The sequence below is a fragment of the Pteropus alecto genome, unplaced genomic scaffold (assembly GCF_000325575.1).
Source record: "Pteropus alecto unplaced genomic scaffold, ASM32557v1 scaffold101, whole genome shotgun sequence".
Classification (NCBI taxonomy): Eukaryota; Metazoa; Chordata; class Mammalia; order Chiroptera; family Pteropodidae; genus Pteropus; species Pteropus alecto.
Window position 1 is genome coordinate 16,228,920 of NW_006432945.1, and position 15,042 is coordinate 16,243,961.

The 15,042-nt window shown below is 35.9% G+C and overlaps 1 protein-coding gene across 1 annotated transcript in view; it reads left to right on the forward strand.

Annotated features, from left to right (window-relative positions):
* The window catches only part of KIFAP3 (kinesin associated protein 3), a 108,132-nt gene that overhangs the window by 38,612 nt on the left and 54,478 nt on the right, over positions 1 to 15,042 (forward strand). The window contains exon 12 of the mRNA XM_025044005.1: positions 9,123 to 9,223. Within this exon, the coding sequence (XP_024899773.1) occupies positions 9,123 to 9,223 (101 nt within the window). The remainder of the gene's footprint in view (positions 1 to 9,122; positions 9,224 to 15,042) is intronic.

The following is a 15,042-nucleotide window of genomic DNA, read 5'->3' on the forward strand; positions in this document are numbered from 1 at the left end:
CTACGGATGAACTCGCCCCTGCCCCGCCCCCTCCCATGCCGTCTCCAGCGGTTCTCTCTTCCCTGTATCATTTTTTTCCCCTCTCGAGTAGATCATTCCCATCGACATACAAATGTGCTATTATTTCTATCTTAATAAAAATTCTTTTTGACTCGCACTTCACTCTTTTACCTTTCAGGTATCATCCCATTTCCTTTCTTCCCATTACTATAAAACGCCTCAAAAAATCGTCTTCATTTCCCGTTTCTTTTCATGTACATTCCTGTCCTTTTCAGTCTGTTGTCTGTTCTCCTTCCTCTCTCCCTTGTCTCCTGTCTTTTTCTCTCAATTCCCTCCCTCACTGTTAGACACTCTCCTTAATCTTTTCCATTCAGGCTTCCATATTCCCCACCGATTCTCCATCACCCTGCTCTGGTCCAGGTGCACTGACCTCCGCGTTGCCGCGTCCAGCAGTCAGTTTCCAGCATTCATATTGGTCAGGTCAGCCTGGGAACGGCACTCGGTACAGCTCTCTCCTCCTTGAACTTTTTTCGTTTGTTTTCCAGGGCACAGCACCCTCCCGATCCTTCCTCTACTCCCCAGGCCTTCTCGGTCTCCCCGTCTGCTTCCCCCTCATCTCCCCAGCTCTCATCGTTAGACTGCGCCCTCCCCCGGGCCTGAGCCTTAGACTTTTTCCCTATCCGTACTTACTCTGGTGACTTCATCCATTTCATTAAGTATTCTGCCTTTACTGATATAAAAAGATAGATACTTCTAGCCTCTTTTCTGATTTTCTTACCCCAACAATCCTTTCCCATTTGGATGCCTTATAAGTACCTGAGATTTAACACATTCAAAATTAAGCACCTGACCCTCACTGCCACCCCCTCCCAGCCCTCCCTAAACCATCTATTTTCACAGTCTTTTTCCATCTCCATAGATGGCAGCTTCCTCTTTCAAGTTAACTGACCAAAACTGGGGAACTTTTATCCTTGACCCTTCTCTTTCCCCCCACCCTGCATCCGATCTTTCAGGTCAGTCAGCTGTATCTTCAAAATGTAGATGCTACCCTTGGTCGCAGCCACCATCATCTCCTGTTGGTTTAATACAGTAGCACCCTAACCGGCCTGTGCGCTTCCGCCCTTGCCTCAGTCTTGATACTGTACACAGAGGGATCTTATTAAAATTTAAGTTAAATCATCTCATTTCTCTGCTCCAAACTTTCCAATTACTTCCCATCTCAGAGGAAGAACCAGCGTCCTTAAATGGCCTGTACGAGTTGATATGTTCTCTCCCCTCTTTGCTTGTGTGAACAGTTTCTAGAACTCTCTCTTGTTCTTTCTGCTGAAGGCACATTGGCTCTCCTGCTATTCGTCGAACCCAGTAGGCACACTCTTACCTTAGGACTTTTGCACTTCCTGTTCGTGCTGCCCAGAACGTTCTTTCCTGTTTTTTTGGTTCATTTCCTCATCTCTTTCAGGCTTCACTCCCAAGTTATCCCATTTAAAATTTCCACCCTTGGCTCCTGAGGCTCTCTCCTTTTCCTTGTATTTTTTCTCCATAGCACTTAATCACCACATAATCTGTCTTTCATATAATTATCTTGTTTATTGTCTTCACCATCTACTCACCCATCACCACCATGCCCCAGGCCCAGAGGCTCCAGGCTCCACGACAATGTGGAATTGTGTCCATTTTATTCACGCCTGTGCTCACCATGCCTACGACAATGCCTGGCACATCTGGGTTCTCACTGCATGTTGGTGGGTGGCTGGATGGATTCGTGTGTGAAAGCAACGAATGTCAAAAGAGCTGAGCCGGAGTCTTCTTCCCTTCACTCTCAGCTGAGTGAGACTGGAAGGCCAGCTGATCATCACTGAGCCTTTCGTCTGGCTTAGACAAGTAAAAGAATAAAATAGGGCCCAGTTCATAGGATTGTTGTGCGAATCATGAGAAAATTAGTAGATTGTTAAGATAAGGAGACGAAAAGGAAGGAGAAGCCTCTCGGGACTGAGCCTTGCAGAAAAAAGTCTTCTTACTTTATAGTTTTGACTATTTCTAGGCCTGGTTATCAGGGGTTTGTTTTAAACATTGACATAGCACTGATACCGATTTCTTTCGTGAATGGTGTAAATTCGGGGCAGGAACCTTTTAATACAGTGATTCTCAAAGTATGATCCATAAACTCTTTGTTTCTGGTCCGTAAAGAGTAAATCCAGAAATTGAGGATGAACATTTAGACACTTGTAGCAACTTAATCAAATATTTTTATATATGCTGAATGTAATAATAGAAATTTTTGAACTTCTGTCTTGCATATCTTTTGTTTAATTTTATTTTTTTCATACTTTACAACAGGATTGGTCTCTGACACATTGGAAGGAAAAATAAAAACCTGGCCCTACACCACAGATAGTTTGAAATGACGGGTTGGAACAGATGAGCATAGTGTTCTTTTAAAATATTCAAAAGTCTGTATAATGTTGAAGTCAGCATCACAAATTACCCTGCCTTGCAATACTTTCTGAGTTTATTTATGAGCAGAAATGAGAATGTTTCTTAAAAAAATTGAGCAATTAGTAGTATTACTTAGAGATGTTGCTAAGCTTTTCAATATTTATAATAATTATAATAGCTAAAGGTCAATCTCATACTCAATAAAGATTCATCAAGTGCTTAACTTGTACTAGGCACTTTACGATATAATTTATGAATCTGTGTGCAAGTTAACTTAAAAATGGAACTAGCTCAGACGTCCTTCCTAAGGCTGCTCTTTAATCAGCAGAGCTGCACTGGTCAGTGAAACACACATGGACGGGGCTGAACAGACTAGTATAAAAGTTTGATCCTTAGTTCAAATCTCGATTCAAATCCCTGTCTGTATAAATTTTGATGCTTCTAAGTTTGAGGATTGTGAGTCCATGCTAATTTGCATGGCTAATTTGTACTTAAACTAGTTTTCTTTTTTATGGCAGGAAAATTCAGATTCCTAGATTCAATAGCACGTCGTTGTGCCTGTTTCACAGTTCCACGTGATTCATTTCAAAAAGAACCCACGTTTGAGTCAGAGTAATGTTAGACCACGTTTTGTTCACTGGAAGATAGAGTTTCTAAGGTTTTCTAAATTCATATAAATGTCGCTGTGTTCTGTGAGGAGACCCAGAATGGTTTTGAGAGGAAGAATGGCACCTGATTCATCTTGATCTAGATTTCCCCCGGTGATCTGGGTTTCAGGGCACTTTCCAAGGCTGTGGAAAGATTTTATCAGCATGTAGGGAGTCGGACCAGGTCAAGAGTTAAGTGATAAATTTTTGATTTCTTCCGGTTGAGACAAGTCTGATTTCCCTTATTGTTACAGATTGCCAGAGCAGATATTGTTGGACTCTAAACTTTGATCACTTAAAAATTCAGGGTTATTTTCTTTGACTATTCTGTCATATGTCCCTAAAAGAAAATTTAAAAAGTTGTTTTGAACACCTTTGAAATTCCCCCCATAATGTTAAATTTACTTTTTTCATTATATATTAATATGACTTAAATTTTAATTGAACAAAAGCATCATAAAATGAAGAAATAAAGCTTATCTTTATATCATGAAAAAGCATTATTTTGTAAATGGCCTTTTCTGACTTGTTTATGAAAAACTGGAAAAGGTCAGAATAATGTTTTCCAATTAGGAGGTGTTTTCCATCTTTTTTTTTTTCTTCTTTTTAAATCTAAGTTGCCTTTATGATGGTTTCTTTAAGAAACTTAAAGTAGATTTTTTTTTAATAACTTCATTTGACCTGTTTATTACAAAACTGTTATGGAATTTCACACATCTGTTTCAAAACGCAGCTCCTCATAGACTACTGCACTGTTTCTCAATTTTAATAGGCCTCATTATCCTATAAATAAACCTGCATTTTCTTACCTGATCAAGTGAGCAAACAATAGGGGTTAGATGTGGCAAACACTTTAACCAAAAGCACATGTCTAGCCGTCACCGTGAGGTAGAGTCATATCAAGATTGCTTGAAGTTATTAATGGCAGTAAAATTTATGCTTCCTCCTGTTTTCCCAATTAAATCAAGAAGCCTTTTTTCTTAAGATTCTTCTATCACCAGCTGGTTCCAATCCTGTGTGTGTGAATATTGCCCGGGGTGTCTCCATTTCTAATGGTGAAAGCTGACCAGAGCACATGAAGTCGGTGATGGGGACACGGCAGTGGGAAGGCAGTCATTGTTCAGGGCTCCCTTTCAGCTCTTGTCATTTGCACCACAAGGACGCGTGTTTGTAGGGCATGTTACAAAGAAGTTGTTGTGGTGTGCTGTGGATGTAATAAAAGAATACTACAAACAAGATAATAAAATAACTGAAAACATGTTGAAAATATATGAGAAATAAGCTACATGGCAAAATGTCCAGTTGTACATACAAAAAAAGAATGCAAATGCATCGAAAGTGTTGGACTTTAAAGTACTTGTTTAGCGAATGCCTTTTAATGTGACAGAGCTATTGAGCTTAATGGTAGATTTACAATTTCAGTTTCTTATGGTTTTTAAATTAAATAATATGAAACAAAAATCATTTATCCACAAATCATTGTTTCACAAAATTATCGTGACACCTGTTTCCGTACTGATCATTGTAACCTATATAGTTGTCATTCACCCCCTGCCCCCATAACTCATGGTTAAAAGCTCTTGATTTTTATCTATTCACCTCACATCTTTATTAGATTTGACTGTGAACGAACCTATTACAGAACCAAAGACAGTCTAAAATAGTTGCAGTCTTAAAAATTGGTTTCTCTAAATTCAAGTTTTAACTGAAGCTGTCTAATCAGACTGGGTATGTATCTCTAATATGGCCCCAATAAGTTAAACATAAAATTATATGGAAACGTGTACCAAAGATGTTCTAATGTACCTTCGGTGTGTTTTTAGTATATTCCAATATAGTCAATATATATGTTCAGTAATTGTGGCAACTCTCTTCTACGTGGTGTTTTTGCCTGTGTTGCTAGAGCTTTAAGGGCCCTCACTGTGTAGTAAATGTAAAGACACTTGTGAGTTTTGAACTGTGTTGTATCCACGTAGACTTTCTAGGGGTGATGTATCACCTACTCTATTCGAACATAGGGGCGCTTACATTCCCACTTCTCTTATCTTTCACAGAGCCTTTGTGACTTCAAAGGGAGTTTTCCACTTTGAACAAGACATGGAGTGTAGAAGGGAATGAGAATCTGGCTAATAATGTGGCCCATAACTTGTGTTCTCACTCTGTTTTTACAAAGTGTTGGGCTGGGTCTACTGCAGAAGCGGAAATTTGGCTTTGAGTTCTGGTGTTCAGAACTCATATTTCTGCTTGACTGAACTGTGAGTGGAAAATCCCAAATGTCTTACAAAATTAGTGGCTAAATGGTGCTTTTACTAATCACTTCAGAGATGAAAAAACTGAAGACAGTTTAAAATTCAAAACCCATCAGCATGCGTTTGCCCTTTAATTGGCAGAAAATCGATTATGAGAGCAGCCTAGAGAGCTGATTTTTTTTCCTCCTTCAGCTGCTCCAGCTGAACTACAGCTGCAATTTTTTTTTTTTAAAGAAAAGAAAAAAAACCTCTTGAATGTATTTTATAAGTGCAATAATTCCCACAAAATCAGTTACTAGAGTTAATGGCCAGTTTGTTAAGGCATTAACTGCCCTCAGCTGGGAATGACCAGTTTTGGGGGAATGGCCGCACGACTGCTAAGATGATTCAGTAACACTTTCAAATAATGATCCAGCTAATTAACGGTGAATTCCTGTGGAAATCCTATCGAAGCACTTATGACCTCTGCATTTACTAGCCAGTGAGTTCATCATGATTCATGTTTATTACCATAAATACCCAAAGAATCATAATGACTAGGCCGTTTTTTTCCACTCCGGCCTTATTACTTGACCAGATCTGACTAATCCACCCCTCGTCATTAAGGCCTACTTCTCAAAATATTCAGTCTTTTCACTGCTCTCAAAATTCAGAGCCTTTGGCGTTATGCCAGGATGCCGACTATTGGCAGCCCGTTTTAACTTGGGATGCCGTTAGGGGATAATTGATGTGTGTAAGTCTTGAAAGAGCCCTTTTGAAATGCCTGCCATTTGTAGGATGTGGAAGAATCAAAGCTGGTTAGCTGGAGTTTATGGTTCTCAGTCATGAATTCTTATGAGAAAATCGTACCCTCTAGCCTCCCGAATTCATTTAGGTTATGCAAGATTGTTGGAGTTGTTTGTCTTTTTTTTTTTTTTTTTTGACGTTTATGTTCTAAGAACTAAAATATCCTTTCTTTCATTGAATGAAGATGACTATTGGCTTATAATAAAGAATAAGCTCATATTTTACTCAGACCATTTAATCTTTCTTAATGGCTGTTTATTGCAACATGATCTGCAAATTAGCCTTTAAGTAATCATAAATGTTGGCTACCAGAAAGCCTCTACTTTTTGTTGTTCAGCTGTGTTTGAAGAGATGAATTCAGGTTATTTCCAGACAGCTTCTCACTCCAAGTATTCACTTTTGTCCTAAAATACTTCATCTTTTGTTGTGGCTGTCAGATATCTGCTAGTTGTCATTAAGTTTTAGGCTATATTTTTGTCAAGCACTTAATCATTTATATAATCGTTGAATCAATGAATAAGATACCTGTGATTCATATACTATAATCTTCATTCATATATCATAGTTCTTTAGAAGAGAAAAGAAATATGTGGTATTTAACAAGATATGAATTAGAATCACTAAGGTAACATCTGGGTAACAAGACCATTTACAAAATTATTTCCATTTTTTTTCTTAATAAAAGGGCAAATGTCAGTTTATATTTTTTTCATTCCTAAATAAATATAAAAAGGGAAGAAAATCAATTTTATAGGTATTTTGTAAATCAATTGATTGAATTCTAAGGAACCTTTGCCCAGACAAAATGTGGAAGACATATCAGCAACACGAGTTACATAGGCTTCTGAGTACAGTGCTGTTGTCCCTTAGATATGTCATCACCTCCTTTCACATTTTCCTCAAGAAAAAAAATATCCCTGGTGCAGAGCTGGTCACGCTCCCAGTTCTTGTGTTCGGTCGCACTCGGCCAGACCAGGGGCCACACCTACAGGTTTCCTTGGCCTAGCACATGCTGCTCCAAGGTGAGCGAAGTGCTGTCGCTCATCGTGAGGTGGCCGTCTGTGTCGTCACACTTGTCTCTGTGACCTTTCACCTTCATAGTCCACCTGCTCCACCGCCATTCCCCATTCCAGGAGTTCCACGTGGAAGGAGAGGGCGCCGCAGCGTGTGGCGGTGTGGAGCGGGCACACGCTGATCAGTGCTCCACGCTTCCGTTACTTTCTTTCCTCGAGTTTTATTTTCATGAAGGAATTTATAACCCTGTGAGAATGAGAAAACGATGGAGGGTTCTTCCCAGACTGGAGCTTGTAGGTGACTCCTAAGCCCATACTATTGGGGAGAAGGGGACAGCAGAGCTTCATAGGAAAGTGACTGGGTGGAAGGACCTGTGGCTCAGCACAGGCTCAGAATGGACCTCTAACCTGCACAAGGCCAGGTTGCCCGGCGTCGGCAGAGCCACACGCTGACCCCGAGTGGTCGCCTCCATGGCCTCCACGTGGGGGGACCCAGCTCTTCCCCGAGGGCTGCCACTGCTGCTCACCGCCCCGCCCGCCCCCGCTCGCCTTCAGGCTTCTGCACCTTGTTTTTCTCAGTACGTTGGCCACTGCTTGACTGCAGTTCTGGTCCAACTTCGTGAGAGTGATTTGTTTTATATAACGCTCATCTTTTTTCTAGGTTTATTGCCGTCCACTTGGTATATAATGTTATGTAATTTTTGCGGTGTACAGCGTTAACGATTTGATATGTGTACGTATTGTAAAATGGTGACCAGTCAGGTTCGTCACACATCTGTCACATCACATTATTACAATTTCTGTGTGTGTGGCGAGGACTTTTAAGGTCTACTCTCAGCAACATTCAAATGTACACTATAGTATTGTTACCTGTAGTCACTGTACTGTTTATTAGAAGTAGGATCAGTCAGATATTTATTGAGAAGCTTGCATGTGCTCTATACCACGCCTTACGAGAACACCAAACTTTACATCTGGCAAGCCTTTCTAACTGCCTTAAACTATGCCTAATACATGAAAAAAGTTCAGTGAGAATATAAAGCAGTATTTTAAAAAACAAGTATTCTAGTAATTGTGTGCTATGGTAGACATAAGGATAATGGTGCTAGATTTATCCTTCCTGTTAAAATATATTTAAAATCTTTTTGATGTAATTTATCAACTAAATTTACTTACATGCTTGATTGTTTTTAAACTCCAAATATCTTCAAGGATTTCTCATAGCTCAGCATCCTCAAGAATATCGTTCTTTGGATAAAACTTTCTGGTTAAACTTTCCCAGCTCTAGTTTTGCTACTAACTTTGAAATAGCAAATAGTTCCTTAAAATATGGTCTCTCTGAAAGCAGGTGGAATGACGACATGGCATATTAAAGTCCCATTTTATTTTTCAAGTCTATGATGTATCATTCACTTTTCTCTTTTCAGTTTCGAGGTGTATAAAACTAGAATTATTTTACCTCAGAAGTTCTGAGGCAATCCATAGATTACATGCTTATAAGTTTATAGCCTTTAGCATTTTTTAGTTTTGTATTTTTTAACATTACAAATACTTTTCTACTGCTTTTATCATTTTGATTATTTTTTCCAATTTTTGATTCATGGGAATTAAATACACATTTTGTTGATTATTTCTTATATATCATCACTTTCAGTAAACTGTATTAATCCCATATTTTGATAAAACAGTAAGGGTGGGCAGGCCACTTTTATAGTGGGCTACTGAAAATAATTCTTAGGTTTCGGTTTATTTTTTTCCTAAAAATATGCCTTGCAAATGCATATTATCTCTTGGAAATTAGTGATATTTCACAGATAGTGCGATTCACACTTTGGAATGGAAACAGGGAGCTTGAAATATTTTCTAGATGAGGGTTATATTAGGGTTTAATTCAGTAGTTTTAAAGTTTTAATGCATTAATTTCAGTGTTATACCAAAGAAATGTAATCACATAAATCTCAATCACCATATTCATGATTTTTTATTCCCAGGCAATGAAAACTACAAACAAATAGCAATGTGTGTTCTTTACCACATAAGCATGGATGACCGCTTTAAATCTATGTTTGCATACACTGACTGTATACCACAGGTAAGTGATTCAAGTGTTTTTAGAAAGAGCATTCAAAAAATTTTTTTACTTTTTTCTCGATATTCCAGATATTTTTCTTAAAAAATTCCCTCTTAAAAATAATATAAATTCATTATAGAAAATCTGTTATAATATAAATTTGTTATAAGTACAGAACAGTATAAAATGAAAATAACTTGGTTACCTATACCCAGAGATATTCATTTAACATTCTGCTACATTTCCTTCTACATAGTTAAAAAAATATATATTGGCATTATATATGTAATTATATATTACTTTATTACTTAATAGATCATTAATACTCTCCCATGTCATTGAATGTTCTTCAAAAATTATTTTCAATAGTTGTATAATATTCTGTTGCATAGATGTACCATAATTTAAATATTGTTAAATTGTACGTTTAGTTTTTTTCCAGTTTATCACATAAAAACAGATCTAAATGTATGTAAGCAAATGAAATAATGTGGAATAAATATCATAGCATATAAATGTTTATCCCATCCTTAATTTTTTCTTTTGTTTAATTCCTAAAAGTAGAATTACTAGGTCAAAAGATATGAACACCCCTTGTGTGTTTGACATATTGTGGCCAGATTACCTTCTAAGAACACATAAGTTTATATTTCCAGCTAGCATTTCATCTTTAACACGGGCTATTATCATTTCTCTAAAAATGGAGTGTCTCTTTTTATTTCTATGGATTTCTATGGATATTGGTGAGGTTGAACATTTTTTATATGTTTATTATCCATATTATGTTATAAATTATTCATGTCCCTTGCCAATTTTTCCATGACATGTTAATATTTTCATGATTAATAAAATCTATATATAATAACTATTTTAACTCTGTCATATTACAAACATTTCCTAACTTTGTAATTTTCTCTTTAATTCTGTTTATAGTTGATGGTTTAAAGTGCTTTGCATACTCTGATGGGAAAACGCTTCATCAAAATTCTTTTATTTTTATAGCACTGTTCTCAAGAAAGTTGTTTGATGTGACTCAGTTTTGAAATACTTAGGTCTATTTGTTAGGTCTATTTGTTTTGAAGGAACGTAGTGACTCTTTTTTTACATGGACTCTTCAGGGTAGAGAGATTCTGTACTTATATGATTTTACTCTTAGAGAATTTACAGTCATAGAGTAACATTGTGCCATTAATCTTTCATAAACTGAGCTCCAGTAATTTGGTTATCTGATGATTGAAACACTGGGGCTGATTTTTAATGTTATATTATTTTCTATAAAATTGTTTTCTAAAATAGAGAAAGCAAAATTACAGGATGTATAATATACAATAAAAATAACACATTTTTCAAAACATTAGAAGAGTATGAATATGTCACACTTATTAAAGTAATTCCTCTTAAGACTACAAAAAGGCAATTTCTTATTAGCCTATAATATAAGTTATTAAATTTATATTACTTGAAAATAATTACTATGTAATAAAAAATGGACCACAATTTCTCTCTTTATTAATTCTTATCGACCATCCTTCTATTTATCCCAAATCTGTAAGACAGTTCTAAAATTCAATTTCCTATATCAGAATTTTGACACTATCTACATGCCATTAAAAAATTGATAAACTCTTAAGGGTAATTTCTTAGCCTTTTATGTCAGGGGATAAACTAATTACGCTTGTTTATAGGAAATAGACATCCTTCAAAAAATATGCAGCATTTTTTATCTAACAAGGCAAGGCTTCTTACAGAGATAACGCATGTCAGACTACAGCCAGTGTGAAGTGTAATCAAACTCTTTGTCAAACAAGTTTTCAATAAAAGAGTAGCCATGTCAAAGGGAGATTACAGGTGATTTACCACAGTCTCACTCCATATGTTCTGAGGGTTTCTGCTTTGCAATTTCAAAGGGTGTTCCTTTTTCAATCCCATTTAGTGTCAGAACTTCATTGACTACAGGATATGAATTGGAAAGCAGCCAGAAAAGAATAATATTCTTGCCTAGATTGACTGTTTTTGTCCAGATTAGAATTTTAAAATAATAATATTAAGTAAAAGAGATGTAAATGTAAACTAAAAAGGGATGGAAAACTTATTTTGTTGAATCTTGTATTTGGAGTTACTCTTCCCTTTTAAAATGTGTAATCTCAAACATAAAATATAAAACTTTATTTTAAATAAATAATCAGAAATAAGAACCTGCTTAGGTTACTTTTGAGACGTTATTATGTATTGCAATTGAAAACTGTGTATATACAAAATTCTCCCATACCTTTTTTAGAACAATATTCATGCATGTTTTCTTGCCAGATAATTTTCTAACGCCAAACATTTCCACAGTGGAGTTTTCAGAACATTTATGACTTGTATTTCATGCACAGAATCTTCTAAAACTCATTCAGTAGTCAACAATTTTTTTTTTTCTTTTGAAAAGTTCAACCCTTATAGGACTAGGTAAGGTTATATTATTAAATTATATCATAAACATTCTGAAGCTTTTCAGTCGAGGCCATATTTTGAGAAACCAATTGATACTCTAAAATATGTTTGCTCCTAAAGTGCCATCCAGCCTATAACTTGACTTTATAGGGCGCAATTTTGACATATCTAGGGAAAAGTTGACATGGTTTGATTGCCACGCAGTTCTAAGTTTATTGTAAAATAAAAGCATCATGGCAAGCAAATCTTAGATTCAATTGGAATTTCCAAGCTTCTTTCAGGAATTAAAAAGGTACTCCTTTCAGAAGTATTGGCTATTTGAAGTACTGTTTATAACAGTGGTAAAGCTTTAAACTCATTTGTGACAACAGCTGATTAACCTACTTATTAAATAAAGCTATATCTGAAGTTCAGAGTATTTTAGAGTTAATGTTTTATTCTGTTCACTTTGAATGTATGCATATTAGTTTTTGTTTAGTAAAGATCATCTAGTATTGCAAATGAATTTTTCAGATGAGAAGCCTAAAATAACATTGAAAGCGGGAAAGCAATGGTTTAGTAGTTATTTATATTCATCTTACTGATCAAAAGAGTGTAGAGTATGGTTATATTTTTTAATTATATTAGAGATCTATGTAAAGGAGCTTTTACAAATTGTAAAACACTATACAAAAGTAAGGTACTATTAGTAAAATGTCAAATCTTTTCCTCATTATTTTTGACCTATTCATAGTCCAATTTAGATACTGCCTTCCTTATATGTGTTTTATAGGTTAAGCCTATAATTAGATTAGAGTTCACTTTGAAAATCATTTCACATTCAGAGTAGGTGATTATATATTCAATGTGCCTTATAATCTCTCCCGATATTATGTTGCTTTGCTTCTTTTGTACTTTATTGCCTCTAATTATCCAATATATTCTAATTTTTTCCCTATTATGTCACTATTCTGCACAATTTTGGGGGCCAGGCAAATCTTTCTTTATACATGATCTTAATGGTCTCGGTGGGTGAATTGTTTCAGGTAAGCATGCTTGGGGATAACCAGGAGTTAATAGTTGTATTCTAATAATAGTTAAAAGTACACATTAACAGTTCATTGTTATTTAGACCTCTAAGATGCATGCTTTGTTTAAATAGGTGCAAATGCCATCCAGATGCTTATAAAAGCATTTATTGGTAATAGAATGGCCAATCAAAGTACGTGTTTGGGCAATGATGTCATGGTGTTGTTTAATATTTTACCCTAGAATAGTGTGCAAGAATCTTCATAGTGATCCACATGTTTTCCACTGCAGTTGTCCTCTCTGGCCCCTCTTTGATCTGCATGCTCTTTTTAGCCGAATGCTGGTAAACGTCCTTTCTGACAGCCCCCTTTGCTCCTGCCTGCCATTATCTGCTGAAGTTCAGAAACCAGAGCATCACTTCAAACAGCAGAGTTAGGGAGTCGCCAGTCAGAAGAGATTCCTGAGGCATGCAGAGTTCTGCCATAATCATTCAAAGATGTTTGGGCGGGGGTGGGGGTGGTGGAGGTGTGCGAACAGAGAGCTGTGGGGGTTGGCTCTGGTCACTGGTAAATAAGTGAAGTCAGGTGCCAGAGAGTCTAGACACAGTGATTTCGGTCGTAGGTCTTTGGTATCTGATACTCAGTGTGGGACTTGTCTGATTGAGCACTGTCGCCTCTTCATCGCGCAAGCCGAAGCCCTTTTACTGCCTTCCTGGTAAATTGGTAAAAGATGACAATGGACATAGTTAAAGCAGAACAAATCTAGTTTTAATATTTCCTAGTTGTCAGCAATTACACTTACTTTTGAAGTGCCGTGGGTAGCAATCAAATTGAAGACATCATGTTGCACGTAGAGTTTGAACTAAACTATTATTTTAAAATGTGAATGCTTTAATTAAAATTGAAGTGTTTCTCTTTCTTATTATGAAAAACTAATTCTATATCATGATACATTTAATTCACATTTAGTCCTAATTTCTCTTGATGGGGGGGGAGTAGATAAGATTTCAAACCATGCATTATTTTTATTTTTTAAATCTAGCTCTTGATTATTTCATGAAATTACAAAAACAAAGCAAAACAAAAATCTAGCTTCTAAGCAAATCAACTGTAACCCTATTTTTAAGGGCAGTTTTCATACTACAAGGTTCATTTCAAGTAAATAGTCACCGATATTTTGCCTTCTTAAAGCTTTGAGTTGATGTAGCATTTTTTGTCATTACAAAAAAGCTTCTTGTATCAGTAAAAGCCTGGAAGAAATCTATAGTAGGTTTTTATGAGTATGAAAAACATAATAAATTTTAATTGGCAGTTAATTTATAGATAGGTTGCAAAACCTGTTAAATATATATCCAGTAAATATAGATTATTTTTGCCATACAATTTTTAAATTCTGTAACATTATTAAATGTTGTTGATTCTCTACCCAGAGATTCCATTAGCAACATTTGTGGTTAAAGAGCTGCCCTCTGGGAAAGGCGTACCTGCCAGCCATTCACCTGCTACAGTGTTTGCTAGTTTTCAGCATATGATAAATGCATATAGATATAGTTTTGTTAGAATTATACCTAAGTGTTTTATTTTGGAGGAGCGATTATAAGTAGATTTGTTTTTAATTTTGGTCTCCAATTGTGCATTGGTAGCACATAGAAATACAATTAATTTTTGTGTGTTGATCATGTATCCTTTTTGAAATGTAGAAGTTATCTGGAGCTAATGTGGAGAATAACCAAAACAAGATTTAACAGAATAGGGTCTAACCAGTTAATAAATAGTGTTATTATTCACTAACTATATGTAAGACACCGTGCTGGATTTATGAAGGTGTGTTGATCTAAAAAGATATTGCCCTGAGATGAAAAGGAAGAAATTTTTAGGTTATAAATTGACTTCTATATATTGTTAGAAAAAAATCTTTACATGATATACATTAAGTTAATTTGCTGATTTACCAATAATAGACTAGCTTCTCAAAACTATATCATAAAGTTTATTTCTTCTTTATTATAGGAACTAATTCTTACCTTGAAAAATCTAGATTACTGCTAAATGGCATAGATAGCCTACCTTTTCAAACTCCTTACTTTTCTGTCTGTAAAGCCCTCTTACCCTTTCTCTTAACCTTAAATGGAATTCTTTTCTCATTTTATACCCATGCCCAAATAATTGGATCCAGCCTACAGCTTCAGTTATCGACCATATATGACAGTTTCTAAAACTATACCTCCAGTCCAAACATTTCTTCTAAACTCATGCTTGCATTTATAACTTGTACTGAATAACTGTACTAGACTATCAGATAGGCAACTTAAACTCAGCGTATCGAAAACCCAAACCACTATCTCCTCTTCAAAGTTTTCTCCTGTTTCTAGTTTCTCCTTTTTGGTAAATGTTGGT